Source organism: Plodia interpunctella, chromosome 15 (assembly GCF_027563975.2).
Source record: "Plodia interpunctella isolate USDA-ARS_2022_Savannah chromosome 15, ilPloInte3.2, whole genome shotgun sequence".
Taxonomy (NCBI): Eukaryota; Metazoa; Arthropoda; class Insecta; order Lepidoptera; family Pyralidae; genus Plodia; species Plodia interpunctella.
The window spans coordinates 8,011,803-8,036,003 of record NC_071308.1 but is presented as its reverse complement, the minus strand read 5'-3'; the positions used below and the strand labels follow the sequence as shown (position 1 = coordinate 8,036,003).

Genomic DNA, 24,201 nt, shown 5'->3' with positions numbered 1-24,201 from the left:
TGTATGTTACACAGAAACGTAAATAGAGCAATTCCACTAGAAATGGCATCTTCTATAAGTATTACCTATAGGTTGTCTGACCGGCACTTGAGCACAGTAGGTATATCAGGCTAGTCAAGCAGGAGTTTGTTAGACAATATTCGAATGGAATCAATTTCCATTATTTAGTTCATATGAATCAGGACTTTCAACCTCGTCAGTTTCGTTCATTTCGAATTTAATAATAGTAAAATAGTAGCTTTTCTAAAAAAACATAAAACACGTACTTAATCGAGATTTTTAATTTCAGTAAAGAAAGAAATTATACATAAACAAACCAAACGTAATTTTGAAAATGGGATATGGAACACACAGCGATCGGACTTTCTTATTTTTTTAATAACACTGTGTAATAAATACACTGACCAACCTATTGACATTCATCTTGGTTATGCCAAATTTCTCGAAGAAAAATTCAATTCTATTTTTAAAATTCTCTTCCCGCCTCCAAGAAGGATGGTAGTTTTTCACGACCGAGTGCCATCCGAACCGAACATGTGTTTGGCCAAGTATGAAAAAATTAAAAATTTGTAGGCTGCACATTCAACTCGTCCGCTTTCCGTGAAAATGACATCACATTAAGCAGGGAAAACTTGACGATATCTCCAACCTAGTTAACTCGCAGTAACTCACAGTTATCCGTACAAGGATTGTAAATGGCCGACCTAATATGGATTTTTGTGGAGTCTCAAGATCTGGCAAGCTTCCAGGTTCTAGCAAACTTTAAAATGTACTACCATTAGATTGAGCCCGTGAGAAATCTTCCGCAGTATTAGGCTAGTTTCGTCTCGCTTGGGAGTTAAATGTATGTTGGTAAGGTTGGACCTTGAATCCTTGGTAACATTTTAAAAGGGTTCTTTATATGTCACTTGATTTTGCCTGCTGCCCGTCTCAGTAGAAATCACATATTTTCCGGTTAAAAAGTACCTACAACACATGCTAAATAACTAAAAATCATTTGTTCACGACAAAAAAAATGTTTTTGAAACCTTTTCTTTAAGATCCAGCGACTATGATCAACTGAATCAAATGATATTTTCTCCTAATTTAATTTAGTTTCACCTGTCACGCTGTTTGTCTGTCTGTAATCAAATATTGCTAGTATATCACCTACTACAGCGGAAGTAGGTAGGTGAAAAACTAGCGAACAGAATTTTCCACGTCGTTTCAGTATCCATGATAAAGCATTATCATGATAAGAATAAACTAATGGTGCACCCAGAATCGGCTCCCGACGAGGCAACTCCTACTAGCACGGGCATGATTTTTTTTGTCACGCGTTGAATATAACAAGATCTCTGACGTCAATGAAAGCTGTCGCAAAAATGTCAATTTTGTGAAAAAAACTTTCAATTGGGGATCTATCAAGGCATATTTATTATATTAGAACAAATAGAAGCTGTTTAAAATAAAACAATAATACACAAAAAATAATTGTATTTCAACATCTTACAACTAGATGATTTACATTTTTAATGAAATATTATTGCAAACACTTCGTATACACTCATCCCTATCATAAACACACCACAGAATCACACTATAAGTCATAGTATTTTTCTTTTAATTAGGAACAAACAAGACTTTATTTAAAAACAGGAATCAAATAAATTTATCATAATTTTATAACTCATCTGATTGTATTACTTTGAAAGGTTATTTATTCATGTATTCAGTAACTATTTCATAATTACTATGTATTCGTAGTGATAATTAAAATTTATGAATTGATGTCCACTGCCGCAGGTAACGCACGTCAGGGTGTTAAGGACCTGTTTCCCTAATTATAATAAGTAAAAATTATTTAATTAATAAGGAATAGAAATAAATATTAATGAAATATTGTATGGGTATAATTAGTATATTAATATACCTTTATATATTCAAATTAACTTCTCAAACGAAGATATATATGTGTGTATACATGTATAAGGGCCCGGCCCCATTGCTGCGTCGTCCTCCGTTGCGTTGACGTCCGTCGACGTATCAAGGCAGAAAATAAGTTTCGACACATGTCATTGTCAATGTCATTGTCAAACCTATGGAAAACAACGTAGCGGCAACGTGATGCGTCGATGCACCGACGCACGACGGAGCAATCGAGCCGGACCCTTATAGTACTATTAAATAATAGTATGAATTCTGACACAACAGTACAAAATGGCACACGCTCCAACACACATGGAATCACTTTCATAAGCGTAGCAGTCAATGATCATAATTAAGTTTAATAATATTTTAACTCCATCATGTATCAAACACACCACAGACGTAATAGTAATGTTTAACAGTGCTTAAACACCGCCCGCCTTGCTCAAAGCTTTATTTTTTTACTTTAACATTCAGATTTTCAAAATTAATCAGTCCTCCAATCCACATACTATAATTATATTAAATTTTTGGTACCGCATTTGGTACTATGATGTGCGAGTCTAGACCTTATAGAAAAGCGCAGAAAGGAGCTCATAGTTTTAGTTTACCTATAGTATTGCGTCTATATGACTATCACATTACGAATTTTATTAAGACTAACCAACCCGGACACTAGCGCCAACATTACAATTTTATCAATACTAGTTTTATATACCTAATTGGTTTTGTTATACATGCGTCACACATGCTTTTTAACTTATTTTTGAAAATAATAATGAGATGAAAAAATTCTGGTATCGAGCGGGAATTGAACCCGCGCCCCCGTTTATTCGGGACAGTGCTCTTGACCAGTGCTCGAGACCATGCCAGTTCGGCTAAATGTAGAATAGTTTTTACGAAACTATACTTTATCTCACAGAGTTTTCGCTAAATTAAAAGAAATTAAAATGTTATGGAGGCTCTACTGTGCGGGTGGCCCTGTCTGAGACATAATGTTTAGCGAAATTTTACATGAGTCCTAATATGTATAACATTGTATATAATACGAATGGAACATTTTAGCTATTACTACGAAAATCGTTGTCATATTTCATATTTATTATATATAGAATAATTAGATATTATTATGTGTCTATATTACATTAACTGATATTTATAAAACGCTTTATTACCTAATTATTTAAGGCAGATGAAAGTACAGCCGGCAATTTGGGCCTTTATTTTTATGATTGATTTATTTATTAAACTTAAGTCGACTTGCATAAAGAAATACTTTTGGCATTAATTGAAAGACTGAGATAAAATATTCATTTTGTCATTTTGGCACTAAACAATGTTTAAGCAATACGGAAATATATAACTAATATTGTTGTAATAATTTTCACAAATAATATTTTCTATAAAATAATGAAAACTTCAACTGATTGAATTTAAGACCGAGCCATTTGGACATGACAAAAAAACCAGCGAATCATTAGATTAGTTCCAAGCATCCAGGAGCAGGTGGGCCATGACCTATTATCATTCTTCTCCAATTCATAGTTTATCGTGTTCTCACGCTCTCGCGTGCAATGACCCTGGCATAGGCAAAAACTATATAAATAAAAAAGAATTGCCAGAATTAATTAATGAAAATCGACTTTGTGTGAACCGCTGCACTGAACCTACCTTTACTATGAAGCGTAGTAGTCAGGTGGCACACTCCAAGTATTATAATCAATTATTATAGATGATTTTGGATAAATTTTGGATTTCGATTTTTTATGTTTTGACTATGCACATATTATCAGTAAATAGGCACCGATGGAAGACTGGTGTTCAATTTCATTCAATGAAGCCGACATATACGACGATGCCTATTTCGAATTCGATAAATAAATCACGATATAATATATGAGTAAATCAAATAAATAATGTATTGTAGTAAACACTGGAAACAGCAATGAAGGCTTATTTTATTTTATTTTTAATGCAAGCCGACTTAGTCGAAACGCATGAGAAAACATTGGAAGTAAAGCGTGCGTTATATGTCTTAATTTAAATATTCTTATGTACTTGTAAAATGGGTTTACGCCCACCATCGAATCGATTCGAAGCGAGACGCAGCGAACCAATCACATTGCAGTGTGGTTGTCGTTGCGTCACAATGGTGCAAAATGTGATTGGTTGGACGCACTTCGCCCACAGTACTTGACTTTATTTCCGAAAAGCAAACACAGCGTATAATTGGTAAACCCATGTCTGTTTGTAAACCTTTCAAACCGTCGAAAGAGAAAACATTTCGTCATATTTTCCATTTCGCTCAGATAACAGAAGTTCGCTTCTGTTCTTCGTCTATTTCTAACGTCGTTACGTCTTTCTCCTCGTGTATTTCTAATATTCGTATTAGAAATACACGAGGAGAAAGATAGAGCGCTAATATATTGTCTCACATCATGTGCCGCGATTACACTAGAGAACATTTGACGGCATCACAGCGTTCTTTAATTTTCATTAAAATTTAGCCACGATTACTCTATAGAACATTTGACGCGCAATATATCGTTCTTTTCATTACAATTTACATGAGTGAGATCGACGATGTGCTATTTCACTCGTGACAATGAAAATGAATTAGAAAGAGCGACTATGTTGTGCATGTACTACCGCCATCGTATTGTATATTCTATCTCATGTGGCTACGTTAGCTCCTTGTCTTTTTCATTCGAACCCTAATGAGTAAATAAATATGCTCAATTGCTACTATTTTATGGCTCATTTTTTAAATTCAATATCCATATTTCTTCGATCTTGTCGTTTTTATACGAATATAATACAGTACAAGTACATAACAATAATTTCATAAAAGCCTTATAAGTATAGGAAAATGTTGTATTAGTATATCACACATATTTTCACACATTATATTTGTGTAGTGTATTAAGTGTGAAATTAATGATGGTGACAATGAATAATGATTGTGACATCAAATTCAATACAAACATTTTAAGGATAGCGATGTGGCGTGTGGTTCCGCCCTAGAATAAGACCACTTCATATCCTCCCGTGGAAGTTAGGAGGGTTGACGTCAGGCAGGCGGCTGGTCGTAAAATTATTTTTATTTTGATATAACCTCGTCTTCAAGTATAATTGAGACTGAATGTACTTAATTTGAAATCACATAATGGATATTAAAACGCCATGAATATCGACAAATGTGAACGTTACAAATATCGATTGCAAAAAAAATGAAAATGGTGCAAAACTGAAATTAATAAAATCAATGTAAAATGTATGTACTTTTTTATATAATGATCAATATAAAAGTGAGTCGTGGTACGAGAATCGATTATAAAGTTAGTGCAGAAAAAAAATTGTTTTAAAATGACAATATCCGATGAATAATTTTAAGTTTCTCTTTTTTTCTACTGATTTTTTATATATTTTCTACTAAAAATGTTTAAACGCTTGTGCCTTAGCTTAATAGTTTCCAAAACTATCTGCACTCCATGTAGAAACAAATAATGGGTATGAGAAAAATAAACAAAAAAATAATCAAATTAATTAACCTCTATATTTGTTATCATCACATCGCATAGCGAATCAACATTTTAAATCATATATCGACAGTATAAACAATGGACATGCATTACAAAATGTACAGTACAATAAATATAAACATAGATTAAATTGCTTAATTTAGTTGCTTTCGAAGAGATCAGAATAGGAAAAAAACAATAAAAGATCGCGACGAAATTCAGAACCTCCTCTTTTGAAGTTGGTTAAAAATACATCGAACGTGATTGCAATCGAAAAAAAAAATTAAAAGATAATAATTTTAAATTATTGAAAAAAATATACGATTTATTATGCCATTATGGTCTCTCTCACATACACATCTGAGCGTTTTTACATTTGCATCCTCAGCGAATTCGACGGCGCCCCAGGTCCACTTTCCTACTCTATTGATTACTGGGCTGAGCACATCTCTCTCTCTCTCTCTCTCCCTCACTCTTAGAAAAGGAGCTCGTTAGAGACATCTGCCCCCAGGCTTTCTCTATTACCTCGCTAAATTGTATCACTTGAAATTGAATCCTATTATAGTAAAATTAAGGCAGATATTTGCGTCAGTTTTCAGCAGTCAATGTGTATATATATTTTACAGCCTCTAAGATTTGTTTCAACGACTCATATGTAGGCTTCACACTATCGCCGAACTCTAAGACTTGAACAGTTTGTATCAGCAATTTTATTTACCCCAATGTAAAATCTGCAATGTATACCGATTGTATCAGCCAAAGTTTAGCGAGCTGTTCGCGGATAGTGTGTAGCCAGCATTAGACCTTAAGCTAGTTAGGACCTCATCAAGTATTCAAGCTTCTTAGCACCTTACATGCGAGAATATATAAATCAATAGGCTCATAAATATACACCTTTATTTATTTGACTGTATGTTGTTCGAATAAAATAATATATACTTCCGATATCTTCGAAAGCTAATTACCGTCATAACAAACGCTGCGTCACAATTCAAAGAGGTACATATTCCCTTATCTGTTGCAGTGTTTCGTGGTCAGTCGCTTGTATCAGCCGCTCGAAGGTTTCCGCGCCAACTTGGACTTTTAATGTTTCCAACTGTAACAAGTTTTTTTACAAAAATATAATTTTTGCCACAAGCTTTCATTGTCGTCACAGTAATCTTACATGGCAATAACGCCTGACAAGAAACCCATGTCCGTGCTGTAAACGGTTGAGGAGTTACCTTGTTTGGAGCCGATCCATGCTGCACTATCAGGTCATACTTATCATAATAATGAATTTTCATGGAAACTAAAGCGACGTGGGAAATTTCAACTCTTAAGGTCAACTGGAAGTAGGGGAAGTCTAACTTGCAAAATTTGATTACACGACAGACAACGGGACAGGTGAAACTAAATAAAACCTTGTAAAAAAACAAATCTGAATTAGTTTAAAGATAATATCACTACGATAAATTTTGTTAACATTACGTTACACAACAACCACAGAATATATGAATATGAATAACAAGAATCAGTAATGAAAAAAGATATGAGACAGAGTGCGTACATCTTTTGTCCCTTATCATGTGTCCGGCCCATTCTGTATATAATATAAATAAATAAAATTTATCAAGTCACGTCAGCCCGTGTACAGGTGTTTGGACACTCGGGGCAGGCGAGCAGTTGAGCCATCGATTGTGAGAATTATCGAAATTAACCTAAATTTTATTTTGTCTACAGGGTGACTTTTTATACATTGGCAATATTTTGTCTACACGCTCAGTCAATGATTCTGAACAACTTTTAGTATGGTAGTAACTCCGAAATATAGCAAAAATAAATCAGCTGTTCTATACAAAATTAAATACCTATGTTGTGAAAACGTATGGATCAGCTGATTGTCTTTTCGCGATTTCAATGTTGCTTCCATACGAAAAGTTGTTCAGTATGGACTGAGTATGTAAAGGTATACATAGGTAAAAAGAAACACTTACCTACATTTATAACAAAAGCGAAATTAAAAGAATTCATTTTTCGGGGAAAAAAATGTGTGTGAAGAAGTCAAAATAGAGGAAAGTTGATTCAACATTCCGAATATTTGTTTGTTCACGCACCATCGACTGAGAATACACCATGTTATATGTATGTATAGATTATATATTGTCAGAAACCTGGTGGTGCACGACGGCGCGCAGGTCGATGACGCGGGCGGGATGCGCGGCGGCGAGCCTGCGCCTGCGCAGCTCGTGCGGCGCGTGCGGCGCGTCCAGCGCGCGCGCGCGCCCGCCCTCCTCCCAGCGCGCCGCGCCGCCGCGCCCTTCCAGCGGGGACGCGGGCCGGGACCCGGGCGGGGCCACCAGACCGCTGACGAGGTCACAACGAGGTTTACTCAACTCTTGTTCAAAAAAAACCGGCCGTGTGCGAATTGGACTCACGTGGAGATGGATATATACAAATAATACATACGTCCAATTTCTCTGCAATTAAGCATATGGACGATAGCATACGCAAATTTAAAACTAGCGCCATCTAACAATTTTTTCTCGAATTAATTTATAACGACCGCTCGTTTAAAAAAAACAGTAATGTTGGACTCGCGTGTGAAGAGGATTACGTACAATTAATACATCTTCCCAATTTTTCTGCAATTAAGCATAAAGACAACATCGCGCATATTTAAAACAACGCCATCTAACCAATTTCTCTCGAATTAATTAATAAATAATGAAATTTCCTAATTTAATCCCCCCCCCCTCTGGAAATCACCCTTTATTTGAAAATTATTTACTTCCTCTACACATATGTGTTTAGGTCATAGGATTACACCATCTTATCAATTTTCACCTGATGATCAAGTACACCAAATCGGAGCGAATTGGCCGTGACAGACGGACAAACACGAATGATTTTGGACCGAGAATTTTTTATAGAAATCTTCGATCTTATCTGGTTACGTCCGTCGACTATATAATTATTGCTTTCTTTAAATATGTTTTCCTTGTGCAAATAAAGAATTTACAAACAAACACTAAAGTGAATACTTACTCAATGTAAGTGCCGTTGTCTTCAGACTTCATGACGTCATTTAACACCTCGGTCAAGTTGAGGAGTATCGCTGGAAAGCGCTCCAGTACTGTTGCGTTTTGCGTCGTCAGTAAAGCCGCTAATCCTAAACCTATGAACAAACAAACAAACATACGTGTTTCACCAATAGATAGTGTAATTCCTGAGGAATGTTGAGTGAATGTAGGAGTATAATTTATAATGTGTTTACCCGAGCGAATCCGGGACAGGCTATATAGTATGTAAATGATCATCATATCGAGTGTGTTATTGCTAACAATGGTGGCAGATTCTATTATCTGTGTGATTTGTACCTATATATTTATTTACTACTAGCTGTTTCCCGCGGCTTCGCCCGCGTAAATATCCCAAGGGAATTTTCCGGGATTAAACGTACCTTATGTCCTTCTCCATGCTTCAAACTATATGAAACGGTGATGGTGTCTCTGGTCCGTACCCTACTCGTGCCATATGAGTTTGTATACCAATCTGACTCATATATAGTAATTTTCATGCGGCTACCTGCCACTAGGTGGCGGTAAGTAGTGATAAAAGTCATGTCAGATGCCTTTAGGCGACTTGAATGAAATTTGACACCAGTGTTATTGTTAACACACACGATATGATGATGATGACTATATGTATGCAAAAATTCAAGAAGAAACAAACTTACTTTCGCATTTATAATATTAGTTAGGATTCAAGTCGTATATATATAATAGTATATATAATATATATAACTCGGTCATTTTGGATAACCCTTGGAAATAATTTAATTGAGAAACGGAATCAAAGCTTATTCTCATCATACTCACCCACTACTTTCCACCTCTCGACTTGTGTAACCAAATTCATATTCTCAGTCCATACTTGAAGAAACCTGTAAATAATAAATCACATCAGCGCCATCATCACATTTTTATCAAGTTCTCGTAACCTCTATACCGAGAGGTCCCAGGTTCGATCCCCGGTCGGGTCATGATTGAGAATGTTCTGGTAATCCCTCCCTCCTTGGGAATGTTGTTATACGGGAGTATAGTACGACGTCCACGGGAGGATACGAAGTGGTCCTGTTCTAGGGCGGAACCACAAGCCACACTGTCACATAACCTCCAAATAAAATTTAGTTTTTGACATTAGTTAAAAGTATCTAATTTGACAAGTTGGCAGTTTAGTCAATTGTTGATAACCAACCTATTGAGTACTTTCCCCGGATCCCGGTCATACTCAGCGCAGTTGCTGGCGGCTTCCTGTATCGCTTTGTAGAAGAGATCGGACGATAGCAGAATAACCCTCGACACTAGAGACAGCTGCACCGACAGGACCATTGGGAGATCGTCACTTTCTAGTAGGCAGCTGAAATTATATCATAATTATATGAGGCCGCTGTCTCCCGTTGGCCGGCAACACAGAGTGTTTATCAACCAATCTTGACCATTTTATTTAATACTAGATGTTGCCCGGGGCTTCGCTCCCGTAGGAATTTTGGGATAAAATATAGTCTATAACAAACTTGGATAATGTACCTTTCTAATGGTGAAAGAATTTTTGAAATCGGTTCGGTAGTTTTGGAGATACCCGCCTCAAACCTACAAACTCACAAACGCATAAACGCTTACCTCTTTATAGTAATAATATTTAGTATTGCAATGACAAAAAAATTTAGTTCACTTTCTTGACCGTAATTAATTACAGAAAACACCATCTTTCTATTCAAATTCCAACTAATATTATAAATGCGAAAGTATGTTTGTTTGTTTGTTACCTCATCACGGTCTATCTACTCAACCAATATTTCTTACAGAAATATAAAATTTTGCATACAGATAGTTCGAAGTACGTAGAAGGACATAGAGTACCTATCGTCCCGGAAGACTAACTGTTTCCGTGGGAAATGACGCGGGCGACCCCGCGGGCAAAAACTAGTAAGTAAAACGAAAATGCTTACTGTATAACCCTAATTATAATAGGCCAAATGACTTTGACTCCTAAGAAGGCGTTTCTCTCCGGGAACGTGACGCTGATGCAAATCTCCGCCATTTTGAGAACAGTTATAACACCTTCGATCCTCATATCACTGAGCATATCTTCAAGTAATGCCATACATTTCCCACCAGCACCGGTAAGGAATTCTTCAGGACATAATAGAGTGTATGCTTGCATTATATATACGACTATTCGGAGATGTTCTGTAGACTGTTCTGTTGACAAAAAAGGCTTTTTAATTCGATAGATAGATAGATAGATAAAAACTTTATTTGTAGCCACAGTACACACACATACATCAATGTCAATACAAAAAAATAACTGACACAATAAACGGGTAAACAACAATCAGACGTAAGAAATGTGTATGTGTGCTGCAGCAATACAAAAAGGTCATGGCTCAACGATGATGTTGCTCCTCGGGGAGCAACGCGTTGATTTTCAGCCATAGCCACAGTAAGTGGAGAGCAAACAAGAAGAGTAATCAATCAGTAAATCAATAAAGTTACTTACATAGAAACAGACATGGAAACAGGAAAGAGACGCAACGATCGATCGTAACGAGATTCGATCTTATTCTTAAAAATGTCAAAGCGTACTTCAAAGTATGTTTTGTCTCGATCTGTCAATGTCTAATATTGTACAGTGCGATAGTGACAAAACATAGTTTAGATTTATATATGAGGTACTTGGGGGCGCTATGGTTCGCGCTACGTAGAAAAACAAAGGAGATGCTTTATTGCTATTTCTCTATAAACGTTGTGTATTGATACGCGGGGCTGAAACAGGCGAGTGGGGAAGCGGTTTGGCCATGATTCCGCCTCTTTCCATACGGAAAGCTACCTCTATTTGGGCATATTAAATATTAAGCTATTAAATACTGTTTGCCCTAAGCTCTACAACACAAACAACAAAGATAAGATCGAAGGCAAGAAGATATATTTCAGGACCTATACTGATCTGCATCGCAAATTAGTACCATCGACTTAAAGTTTAGTATAAATGCGATTAATTTTAGGTTCCTAAATTGAACTGAGTTGCATATGAATCATTGCGTAAAAGTTGATGGTTGGCCAGCTGAAGCTCATTTTGTAATGATATCTAGCATATTCCTAGAGTTCTATATAGATGATGATTTCATAATTTTACTAACCTAATATAGGGCACAGGTTTTCAGCCAACGACAACAATGGCGGGTCGGGCGCTTGCGAAGTCTCCAATATCGCAAGCCACAACTCCAAGGCGTCTTCTAACAGATAAACATGAGCTGGTTCTGATAGGCGGGTGGATTCGTTCACCACGCTCACGATCCAGGGGCGAACGTTCGGCGAACATTCGCCTATTGCCTGCGGGGAAACAATATATATATTTGATGTCAAATATAGAAAATCGTCACACTTTATTTTAAACAGTGCAATCTATCTATACCGTAAATATCATCAACGTAGAAATTATATGAAGTTTCGAGATACGTCAACTCATGTCAGTTTCAAACCCTACAGAAAACAACGGAGCGCGAATGAGCAATGGGAACGCGCTTTTACGCTCAGTCGTCCTCTGTCACATTGACGTCCGTTGACAGATCAACACAGAACAACATATCTACTCATCCCGTCACATCTTCATAACTTTACACGGCGCCATCTATCCGTACCTTGAGTAAATGCACAGTAGCGGACAAAGCAGCAGCCCTCAGCATGTTGTGGCTGGCCGCGTGCTGCCACAGCTGCGGCAGGTAGGCGAACAGCGCCCCGGTGCCGCCGCTGCGGGCCACGTGCGCCCCGCAGCGCTCCATCACGTACGACACCACGTGTAACACGTGCATTTTCGTATCACATTCTTCCGATTCCACCTGAGATCAAAATTATATTATACTAGCTTCGCCCCGGGGCTCGCTTAGGAGTTTCGATATGAAAGTTACCCTATGTGTTATTCCAGGTCATATTCTACCCGTGTACCAAATTTCATAACAATTCGTCCAGTAGACTTTGCGTGATAGAGTCGATTATTCCCAGTAGTCCCTTGTAGCACTGATCCCCGGGGTGACAACTATGAATTTTCTTCCCAGTTGTCACCCGGATAACAAATTTTCCCACCTGTTCCCTTCCTATCTGAATCAGAGGGGACAACTGGTAATATTTTTTCTTAAATGTCACCCGTGACACCGGAAGGGGTGACAATAGCTACGATTCCTTCCCATATATGCACACATCCTCACAAACTTTCGCATTTACAATATTAGTAGGATATCATTGATGTTCTAACTAGCGGCTCTTCCCGATATCGCTAGGGATAGGATATCGCGAAAACCATGTTATACACCTAAACCTTCCTGTTGAATCACTCGATTTAAAAAAAAAACGCATCGAAATCCGTTGCGTAGTCTTATTAATCTAAGTATACATATGGACAGACAGACAAGCAAGACAGAGAAGCATGTTTGGTTTATCAGTCATTATACGATTATACGATCCCGTGCTATAATATGCATGTACTTATATACATATCTATATTTGACCCGAAATCATTCTCTCTTCCATTACCAACTTTCTCCGTTGGATCTTACCGCATAAAAAAACTCACCAATAAATCATAAAGCGCTGCAATCGCGTGCGGAGCGTAAGGCGCAAATTGTTCGACGTCGAAATTGAAATCGTCTATCGTGCTTCTAAGCGCTTCAGCGGCTGCAAGTTTGACCGCTGGATCTTCGTCGGATTGTGTTAATGGCGCTATAAGCGCTTCGTACATAGCTGGCCTGAGTGATTGTGAGGCGCGAACTCCACACCAAATTCCTGCAAACATAACTACTTTTAAACCAGTCGCCCATTGATTACGGACCTTTGTAACAAGGTCCGAAAAAAGGTATGTGAGAGTTGTTTAGTATATAAATAGACAAATGTAGTATGTAGTAAATGTAGTGGCAGATTAATCTGACCACCCTGTGGGTCCCCCGATACAATAACACTTTATTGCACACATATCACGGTCTTATCGCTGTTAAAGCGATGGTGGTGTAATGGTTAAGACACCCCCCTGTGTATCTCAAAAGGTAAAGGTAAGGTAAAGGTCTCAGGTTCGTATCCTTATCCGATTTTAACCGGCACGCCGCTGACGTTTAGACAAAGTGGTGTACTTTCCATTTTTCTGCGCACGTTATTACCAACGTCAAATTTGACGGTAGGGTGAGTTGCAATTAGTACCACTAGGTCTCTCTATCTTAGACTTCTATTCATCATGGCTTGTGGTGGTGTAATAGCGGTGGTGGTGTAATGGTTAAGACGCCCGCCTGTAGATCGAATGGTCCCAGGTTCGAATCCTACTCGTATGAGTTTGTATACCAATCTGACTCACATATAGTAGTTTTCATAGACCACCACTTGCTTCCGGTGAAGGAAAACATTGTAAGGAAACCTGCACACTGGTGGACAGTTTTGTTCACTAGTGTGTATGCGACTACCTGCCACTAGATAGCGGTAAGTAGTCGTAAAGGTCATGTCAGATGCCTTCAGGCGACTTGAATAAAATCTGACACCAGTGTTAGCAATGACTCGATATGATGATGATGATCGCTGTTATAATTTTCGCAAATTTTGAAGAGGTTTTGAAGGTGACAGATGGCACGACGGTCGACTCACTATAGAAAGCTAACAGTCCTAGACCCCGCAGACAGTGCGTTTTCGATTAGAAGCATATATACAACCTCCGACATGACACCGTCTGTCGCGCGCGGTCCCCGGCGCCGCACCTAACCTGGCGGGAAGATCTGCCTTGCGGTGGCGGTCGAGCATGATAACCTACCTCCCACTACAAAGTTGGTTAAATGGTGGGTTTGTTGCCCTCGACAGTACTATATTTGAAGACTATATTTTTTATGTTAAAATGTATTGATAAATTGATTTAATTTTAAGACTAAGTATCTATACTGACCTATAAGCTGGCAGACTCTTCTCCTTATTATTCTATAGTTATTATCTTTCATTTTTAATTCCTGGCTCAATACATTTGTAAACCATTCGTCAAAGTCCACCTGAAAAAAAATTATTTAATGCCATTAAAAACGTGATTTACGAAAATCTCGAGCCTGATAAACTTTAAAGTCATCTTTTTACACTTACAATACTGAAACTTAGTGCATAGTAATATAGCTTTTATTACTATTGAAACAAAGTTTGTTCCGATTGTACAGAGCAATAGAAGCATGAACATAAAAAAATAACTATGTTATAAATAAAACACTACTCACGTCGTCATACAGATCGAATGCTGCCAACCTAACGGCATTATAAATGGCGTCCTTCTTCAATATGGCGTTCAAATCGTCGGGCGTGATTGGTCCTTGCTGCAGCGACGCCAACAGACGAACCAATTCCGGCGCGAGAACGTTTCGAAATTGGAACAACTCCATGAATAAGGCTTCGGTGCATGGCTACGGAACAATATATTATTACAGCTGGAAATGTACAGGTTAATATTAAGATTTTTCACGCCTTTCCAAAAGACAGATAAGGGCGTTCGCTGCGTCCAGCTAGCGGGAGGGTTTCCCATCTCACTCACAAATCTTACGTGCGAAAGAGATGAAATGACGACCGTATTCCCAATACGTAAATTAATCTAAATCTCGATGTAAGGTAAGATCAAGCTAATAAAAGAGAAATATCGTAAAACTTTAAAGTATTTGTGGGACTTTTTGCCAGTGAAATTATAGTACAAACCGTTTTTAACATATATATATATATATATATATATATATATATATATACGCATACACAAACACGCATTAGCGTAAACTGTATTAGGGTTAATAACGTTATGTGCATAAAAACTAATATTTCAACGTCATACTAACCCTAAGACTATACTTCCAAGATTCCCCGGCCTCGTCTATGGCGAAACTCTCTGGTTCGGCGTCCCATAGAGCTAAATCATCGGAGCTTAGTAAGAAGTAGTGCGTCACTAGATGGCGACACATGTGGCACACGGTGTTTTGGTCAAGAACTTCCATTTTTATTTGGTGGGCTTGTAAAGTCACTGTGGAAGATTTGAAATATAAAAAACTAGTTGCGCCCGCAGCTTCGCCCGCGGTAGCTCTGTTCTGCTCTGTTCGTTAATTATATCTATTCCAAATTCCTTCAAATCCGGGCCAGCGGTCTAGCCGTGAGGCGTGACATCGAACGAAATTTTCACATTTAAAATAATAGTATGATAAAAATAAATCTTACCATGCAGAATTATGAGGAAGTTAATGGACAATTCATGCACATATATTTTAATATGAAAAACCTTTCTCTAATGTCAAATGATACAGTTTTAGAAATATGTTTTTTTACAAAATAATTTTGACACCGACAAAAGCCCTTTAAAAAGAAGTTATTTGAAAAACGATATATTTATTTTAGCTAAGAATGACATTGTGATAAACTTACACGGATCAGAAACCTGGTCGACCCCTTTAGGCAGTTTATACTCAACGCATTGCAATATTCCTTTCACTATATTCAAACATTGAATCGTGAACCTTTCATATATCAATGACATGCCCTGAAAGAGAAAACAGACTTTTAAATAGTGAATACCATTTTAGTACAATATTTAATACTATTATTAAGTCCAGTGATATCTATGTCATATCTTTTGTGTTTAAATAAATGTTATTTCTTTCTTTCAAATAATTTGACAAAAATCCATGGAACAAGAGTTGTTCTATTAAACTTAAGCTGCATTAGATCACACTCAACTTTGAACCATGATACCTATTACAGAAGGATCAATTTCCCGTGTGAAACCTTCATAGGGTAATTAACTGTCATCTCCGCATGTTCCTGGCTTCATTCGGGGCTGTGACGCTGCAAAGCCCAGGTCGGCGTAAATAATGGCGTTAACATTTTGAACATCCGGCCTGATTTTACAACCTGCCGCCTGTCTGACGTGATGTCGTAAACCCTCCTTGGGAATCCCGTTGTCGCTTATCAGCTGTCTAGGCTTTGTATACTTCACTAGTCTCACGTCATCCACGGGAGGATATTGAGTGATCCTATTTTAGGGCGGAACCACACTCCACATAATGTCTCATTACAAGGTAATATCTACTAATAGAAACATGTAGAAAAACTCACTTGTTCCGTGAAACAGTAATAGAGCGCGAACTCCAAAGAAGGTCGGATTAGAGGCACATAAGAAAACGGATGGAAGCCCAAAACACCAAGCGCCACTTTGGTCAAGTGGATGATGAACTTCTCACAGAGCTCCAGCGGATATATGCCTCGTCCTTTCAGTAGCTTGCCTGTAAATTTACATTAAATGAAATAATTTACCGGAGGTAGAGGGTTGTTCGCAGAGCTTTTCGACCGCTGCGGCCGCGCTGTCATCATTTCCAAAATTAATCATTCATAAAATTTTAATTACCACAGTAAGTACAGATTGATTATTTTAAGTCAGATAGAAAAACGAATTCTTAACTTAGTTACAATGTGCAAAATTGCAATGACATCTATAATAGAGTAATAATATAATAATTAATGTATAATAATTATATAATAGGGTTCTCAGAGCGTTTCAAAGGTCGTCCGCATGGGTAACTCTCATATATGACGTGAAAAAGTGCCTGTGAAGGCCTAATTTCTGAATAAATGATTTGATTTTGATTTTGATTTTATATTTCTATCGCCAAACAGCAGTGCTTGCATTGTTGTGTACCGGTGTGAAGGATGAGAAAATCAGTGTAATTACTAGTGAGAGATTAATTATTCTCTAGTATTAGACACCTGGTATTTGAAACTTTGTAGAGTGGCCCCGAAGCACACAAACTACAAATCTTTATTTTTATAATATCAATGTACAAATGTGGATTAGTATACAGCCTGTCTAGAGGTGTTTATCAAATAATCTTGACCATTCTGTATTATATTCCAATGACAAAACAATATTAGGTCGTTGAAATTGTTAGGTAAGTGTTGTGTGGTAAATTAAGTGTGGATCCTATAGACAACTTACGGCATTCCAAACTGGTCTTAGCTCGGTCAAACACCACATTCAGAAACGCCACAGCGTCTTGGCTTTCATGCGCTTTCTTAAATCCGAAAACTGTTAACTTCCTCAGTATACGAAGGCAGAGTAGCGCTTTCTCCAGGTGTTCTGTTATGAGCGCCGTTGTAGCCCCCTCTTGTATATGGCGCAGGAACAACTCTGTGTTCTCATGCCACAGGTTTAGTATGAACGCGTATACTGAGTTAGTTAGTTCCTGTAGATGTAAAATAAATTAGCCATCGTACAAGGAGGTCAAAAAGATAGTTGAGGATAGGGAAACATGGAAGTCACTACACTGACAGAGTCTGAAACGGTTCTCCGACAATTGCTTCGACAATTCGCCAATAGAATATCTCCTCTATTCTGTCGGCGAATCGATCGTTCAAACGCCCGATGTCGAAACATTCTGTCGACGAAACGTTCGTAGGCGAATCAACTGTCGAAAAACCGTTTCAGACTCCCACTGACAAGAATAGTGTTTCAGAATTAAATTAAAATGAAATTTCGGAATTCGGTATCTCTCAACTTCGCGCGTTCCCCATAGCATTCGGAGCAGTGAAGCCACAAAGCCCGGGGACAGCGTAAAAAAATTACCCATTTTAAATTTTAATATTCGGCTGTGATTTTACAACCTAACTTAAGGAGGTGCTTGATCTAGGGGAATACATACAAATTTTAATCAAAAACGGTCAATCAATTTAGATGTTAAAGTGTACAGAGTTCTTCTGTGTGTCTTCTTTCGATATATTCATGGTTATATATTTGAAGTATGAACGCATATGCATAGTGAGATCTAGTCTAAACTAAACAAATGGTTTTAACATTATAAATTAAATAAATGTAAAAAGGTCACTTGCTTGGAATGTCCTCCGATCCCCAATGAGCCTCTTAGAAGCCAATGCCTTGACGACATGATGGAAGATCAGCAATGATCGGTGTTGCACTAGGGGCTGTGGCGCCTTAAGAGCACACACCAAATCCGGCACTAAACTGGGCCAGTTATTTGGGCAATCAAACCTGGAAAATATTAAATATATTGTTTCTTATGTTTTGTCAATCTCGTGTGTTGCAGTTGCAGCAAGCGGTTGAATGGGAGGCTGAAAAGCCCGGAGTCAAAATAAAAAAATAAACCAACTGACTTTACAACTGGCTACATGCCTGAAATCAAACCTCCCTGGGAATACTTTTCTCTATCATTCAATGCTGCCTGTTTATTATTCAATAAATAAATATGAGAGTTAAGTCATATTCTTTCTTATGTCTTCTCTCATCGTAACATGTTGCAACAGGTCTGTGATGACGCAAAGCCCGTGTTTATTAATAATGAACCTTAATATTTAGATTCAGACTTGGGTGCCAGTCTGATGTCAAAATGTCACTCTTTGGGAATGATATTGTTAACTACCAGCTGCTAAGACAACGTGTCTCTTAGCCACCTCAGAACTATAGCCACGGGAGCAACAGTCCCACAAACATGAGTGATCTATACAAGGATGCCGCGACATCCTGGGGCGTCGCGGCATTGCCCCAAGGGTCCCAGGAAGCAGAAATGGGAGTGGCAATTTCTAAACTAAAGTCGCCTAAAGGCATATGACATGACTTATACTTACTGCTACTTTTACTACTTACTAACGCCATCTAGTGGCAGGTAGTCGCATACACACTAGTGAACTAATCTGTCCATCAGTGTGCAGGTTTCCTTACGGTGTTTTCCTTCACCGGTAGCAAGTGGTGGTCTATGAAAACTACTATATGTATATGAGTCATATTGGTATACAAACTCATATGGCACGAGTAGGATACGAACCTGAGACCTTTCGATGCTTAACCATTACACCACCATCGCACCCATCTCATTAAGAGCCAGGCAGTTCGATAAATATCTCTCTTTTTATTTTTATGCTTATGTTTTGAATTGTTTTCATTTAATCATTTAATAAAAAATATAAATGTCCAATTCGTGTCTTCCTGATAATCTATTACTAGTCTAGTACCTACAAAAACTGGCTAGTATTTTTGAAGACTGGGTTGAGGAGCATCGTAAAAAAATGGCAAAGACCCAAGGGAGTCACAGTACGAATAAGTTTGGGTAACCCTGATTTAAACAATAATACAGTAAATATACACACATTACATACACAGCCTATAACTTAACCCGTCAATTACACGGGCTAAAATAACAGAACTAAATATATAATTTATTTTGAGACGTAGTAGATAAACATAAATGATACATTGGAATTTTCAATTCATTGAGAAACAATAACAACTCATTGTTCACACTGCGATAAATTATTTTGTGTCTCATTGTCTTTCTTAAAATATACAAATCAATATAAAAAAAAATATTAATTTGCTAGGTATATTGTATACATTCATTGAATGGAACCACTTTTAAGAGGAGATAATAATAAATAAACATAAATAAATAGTAAAGTAAGTACGAAACTTGTGTATGGGATACTAACTCAACTCAACGATAATGATATATTGTATAACATATATACATAAACATCCAAGACCCAGGTCAATCTGAAAAAGATCATTTTCCATGTTGACCTAACCGGTGATCGTACCCGGGACCTCCAGTATAGCAATCTGGCATGACGTCACAAATCCTTGGAAAACCTCTGTAAGTATAACTCAGTCACCCTCCCAATGTATTAAAGGTCACAGCAATTCGCTGGGCAACGATGCAGCAGACGAGCTTGCGAGAGGGGGCTCTAGCTGCCCCACTGTGGGCCCTCTGCCTATGGCTCCGACCCCTTTCGCGCAGGTTCGTTCCTGGATCCGCTCACGCATAAGTGAAGAACAAACCCAATTATGGCAGACCCTGGAGACATGTCGACAAGCCAGGAAAGCACTACCTAACAGGGACAGTCGATACTCAAGACGTCTGATCTCACTACCAAGAAGGTATCTACGTATCATGGTTGGTATCATTACCGGTCATTGTGCACTAAACAAACACCTTTTCACCCTAGGTCTTACAGACAGCCCACTATGCAGAGCATGCATGGAGGCTAAGGAAACTGCAAGCCACCTCCTCCTGGAATGTCGTGGCGTTGCATCAACAAGACAAGAGTTCCTGGGAAATCCAGGGACCATGAGCGAAGCCTGCCGTACACCATCGGCGGTGCCCCGCTTCCTGAAGGAGCTGGGCTGGCTGGAATGATCAGCGGCTCAGACTCCGCACGCAAAAAAAGCGCAGACAAGAGGCCTAACTGCGGAAAAAACAGTCCTCGAGAAGTAAGAAGTAAGTGGCATGACGACCATAGGCCACGGAGTTCGTCGTCTTATCTGCATCACTACATAGCATAAAACAAAGACAAGAAGGAAGAAACCTTGTTTTATACTATGTAGTGATAGTGATGCAGATAAGAGAGACAAATATCAACGTGACACCTCAACCAATATGTCAGATGCCTATAAGTGAGTCGAGGAAAATCTTATACTATAATGCATGCTACATTACCATGATCAACTGAAGCCTCGACAAAAAATAGATTTAAAAAAAAATACATTACCATGATACAGTTTCGGCATACATTGCTGATTTTTCATTGCGGCAAATAAAAGCTCTCATACGAACTACGCAATGTTCGTGCATTCGCGTCGGCATCTGTTCGACGATAGTGAGTACACACCCGGCAAAGCACACATGATAAGACTGAATAAAAGGAATGTAAAAGTTACCTAGCTATTTTCGAGATCAAAACTGCCTGTTGTGTGGCAATCTGTGCAACCGGCTCCCCGAGTATATTCGTTGTGAGCAGCCCTTGTCTTAGCTTCTGTTTCTCCTCTTCTGATATGGCATTTGGGGCATTACGTCTCCAGTACCGGTCGATGCCATTTTTAAAACACATCACTGCTAACCAGCGAACATTTACGTCAATGGAATGGTTTGATAATATGTCCTGAAAATGCATTTATACCTAAATAGTATTTGAAGAACTGAATGTCAAGAATTTTAAAGAATCTTGCTTAATTATTCTTCAAAAAACCAAGGTAGATTTGTTGAAAAATAAATGAACAGTCAGTGAGGCTCATTCAGTTTAATAAAATTGAGACAACATTTTATTTATGTATCTCTCAAATTAACAGTAGATCTTTGTACGGTCTCTTTCTAAACCATACCATCTTGAATGATAAGTTGATGTGATTGATACCAACTGAATGATTTTACGATGTTTATTGATAAAATTGATAATTGATATGAGTGCACGTGATGAATGATATTTGTGTACTAGTTAGATTACGCCGCGGCGCATGTAATGCTGATGCAAGTAAAATGTACCAAGTGTTTGCACTGTACAATCTTTTAAATTATCTAATAGAATTTAATACAATTTTGACTATTATTAAAAAAAGTGTTGAATATTGCTTGTGAAAAGAGAGAGTATTGGTGGTATTAGATTTTGGTGTAACTTACAAACTGTTTAAAAATATTTGTTAAGAAAAAAACTGTATGGGATCATAATACTTAGAAACTAGACCCATTACTCATAAAACAGTTAAAGCATACATGAAGCTAAAATATGTTTTGTCACTATTGCACTTTATAATATTTGATGTTGACTTCTGTCAACTATCAACAGAGACACATACTTAACAGCTTAACGTGTTATTCCACTTTTTGGTAATTAGATCTATAAGCAATCAATTGAAATTCAATATAGAGGTTTCATTGGAATTTAGAAATTGATGTAGTTCACAAAAAATCTATTGAATTACCAAGAGAACAGAATAGAAACCGGGCTCTATCTCCCATTCCTGAAGCTTCTTCTCAGCCGGCTTCAGCACCTCGGCGTCCTGACTTGTGGCCCGGTTCAGGGTGTCCAGAACCATCACATAGATGTTTGGATCCATGGTGTCTGGTCACCAAGTCACCTGTGCATTATACAAAAACAAAGTTCACATTTTAAGCCGGTCCCTCTACTGGGCAAAATCTCTCTCCATTGTTGCCATCCCTTTTAACCTTATTTATTTTATTTTATTTTATTTTAGAACACACTAGCAATAAATTAATCTGAAGTGTGTCTGTGCCTTGGGGTTTAAGATTTTATGTAATTGGTTGTTTAAACTGTTGAATGAATAACATCCATCATTGTGTCCCAAATATTTTTAATTATAATTTCTTAATTCAATAAAATATTCTTCTTGTCCATAAGTCCAGTGATAAAAGGAAATAATTATAATATAAGAAAATAAATATAATAACTACCATATTTCATGTACAGTCAACCACACATCCAGTTATTCTTGGTGAACATCAGTATAGATAGTGTTTTTGTGCTATGAACTAATGTATATATGTAGATATAGTTATCTACATATATACTAATGGGCCCAATACATATAGTTAAGAGAATAGATACTATAGGCAATTATGCAATGATTTTGGATACCTATTTTAATATGCTGAGAATTGTAATGTGAATTTAAAACAAAAACCGGCAATGTAAATACTCCATTTTATATGCTTACCCAAGAAAATAGAGGGTTAATAGGCATGTTTCTAGTACATCAATAAACACTGAGGGTAGACATAACGGTAGCATTAAATATTTAAATCTTACAATATGAATTACACATTCCTACGAAGTACACGGATTACAGAAAAATGTAGATGTAATAATAAAAGTACTTCGTCATCGGTAAAGTAAACATCAACACATCTTTAACGCGATGCAAATTTATTGCATACCTAGCCATCGATGATATATATGATAATTATGAATGTTAATAAAAGATACTATAACTTAAAATAAACTTACCTTTTATCTTGAAAACGCTAAAGGCATAACATAACCTAACACAACTCGCGTAGGATAATGTAGATATCCTACAATAAAACGAAATTGTTTATTTATCCATCAAGTGAAGGAAGCTACAACACCGGTAAAACCGAAGAATCGACAAATTAAACTACACTTTTTGTTTGCCGAATCATTACGAAATACATTAACGAAAAACACCACGAATTCCGACAAAAATTGACAAAATGTACTACATCGATTGACGTCAAATTTAAGTGACTTTATTTGTCTTCAAAATTGACATTGACGTATATAGCGATACGCCGTTCTATGGTATGATGTACCTCGTTATTTTATTAAATGGAAATCACGGAACAAAAAAACAATGTTAAAAAATTGGTTTTTTTTTTCCTTTCCGGAAACGTACAGGACATATTCTTGGGAATTTTCTTCAGATTCAGAGAAATCGCACAATGTGATGACAATGCAGTATGCATGCACGGTCTACATGAAGTTTTGTCATTATACATAGAATATATTTATTTCTAATATCGAAGCTTGAATACATGAAATCATAAAATTAACATAAAATAAAGAATCAATATTATCAAAAATACTTTACAGCAACCTGCGTAACAAACTTTGAAGTTTTGTAGAAGGACCGCGGCACGCTTCGTCAAAAAATGTAATTTCTTTATTTAAGAAAATATCAATAATACAGATTGAAACCAAAAAATAACTTGAGTTACACGTAACATACGCTTTGTACATTATTTACTAAACTTGCGAGTTATAGTGGATTATAATTTGAAACTTGGGAAGAATACAAATGGTAACCCAAATAACTGTCTAATATGGATGTAATACAGATTTAAAACCATCACAATGTAATACTATTACTACCACAATGTAATGTTTTTATATGATTACTACCAAATTACTTTACCTAGGGGCGGCGC

General features: G+C 37.3%; 1 protein-coding gene across 2 annotated transcripts; it reads right to left on the bottom strand.

Moving 5' to 3' along the window:
- Window positions 1-1,461: 1,461 nt before the first annotated feature.
- On the bottom strand, window positions 1,462-23,501 carry Impbeta11 (Importin beta11). 2 transcript variants are annotated; one of them, XR_008405333.1, is made up of 20 exons: window positions 23,261-23,501; window positions 22,218-22,373; window positions 21,180-21,400; window positions 18,341-18,500; window positions 17,451-17,697; window positions 16,574-16,740; window positions 15,884-15,998; window positions 15,307-15,488; window positions 14,704-14,886; window positions 14,388-14,487; window positions 13,044-13,252; window positions 12,115-12,312; window positions 11,614-11,806; window positions 10,423-10,675; window positions 9,669-9,830; window positions 9,290-9,354; window positions 8,457-8,586; window positions 7,583-7,775; window positions 5,024-6,525; window positions 1,462-4,990 (listed from the first exon to the last, which is right to left on the bottom strand). XR_008405333.1 is itself a non-coding variant. In XM_053755496.1 (19 exons), exons 2-19 carry the CDS (start codon window positions 22,350-22,352, stop codon window positions 6,421-6,423), a joined length of 3,018 nt encoding a protein of 1,005 aa, XP_053611471.1. In that variant the 5' UTR covers window positions 22,353-22,373; window positions 23,261-23,501; the 3' UTR covers window positions 1,462-6,420. The 2 variants fall into 2 exon arrangements, 1 of the variants encoding a protein (XP_053611471.1); XM_053755496.1 differs by having other exon boundaries at window positions 1,462-6,525.
- Window positions 23,502-24,201: the final 700 nt, after the last annotated feature.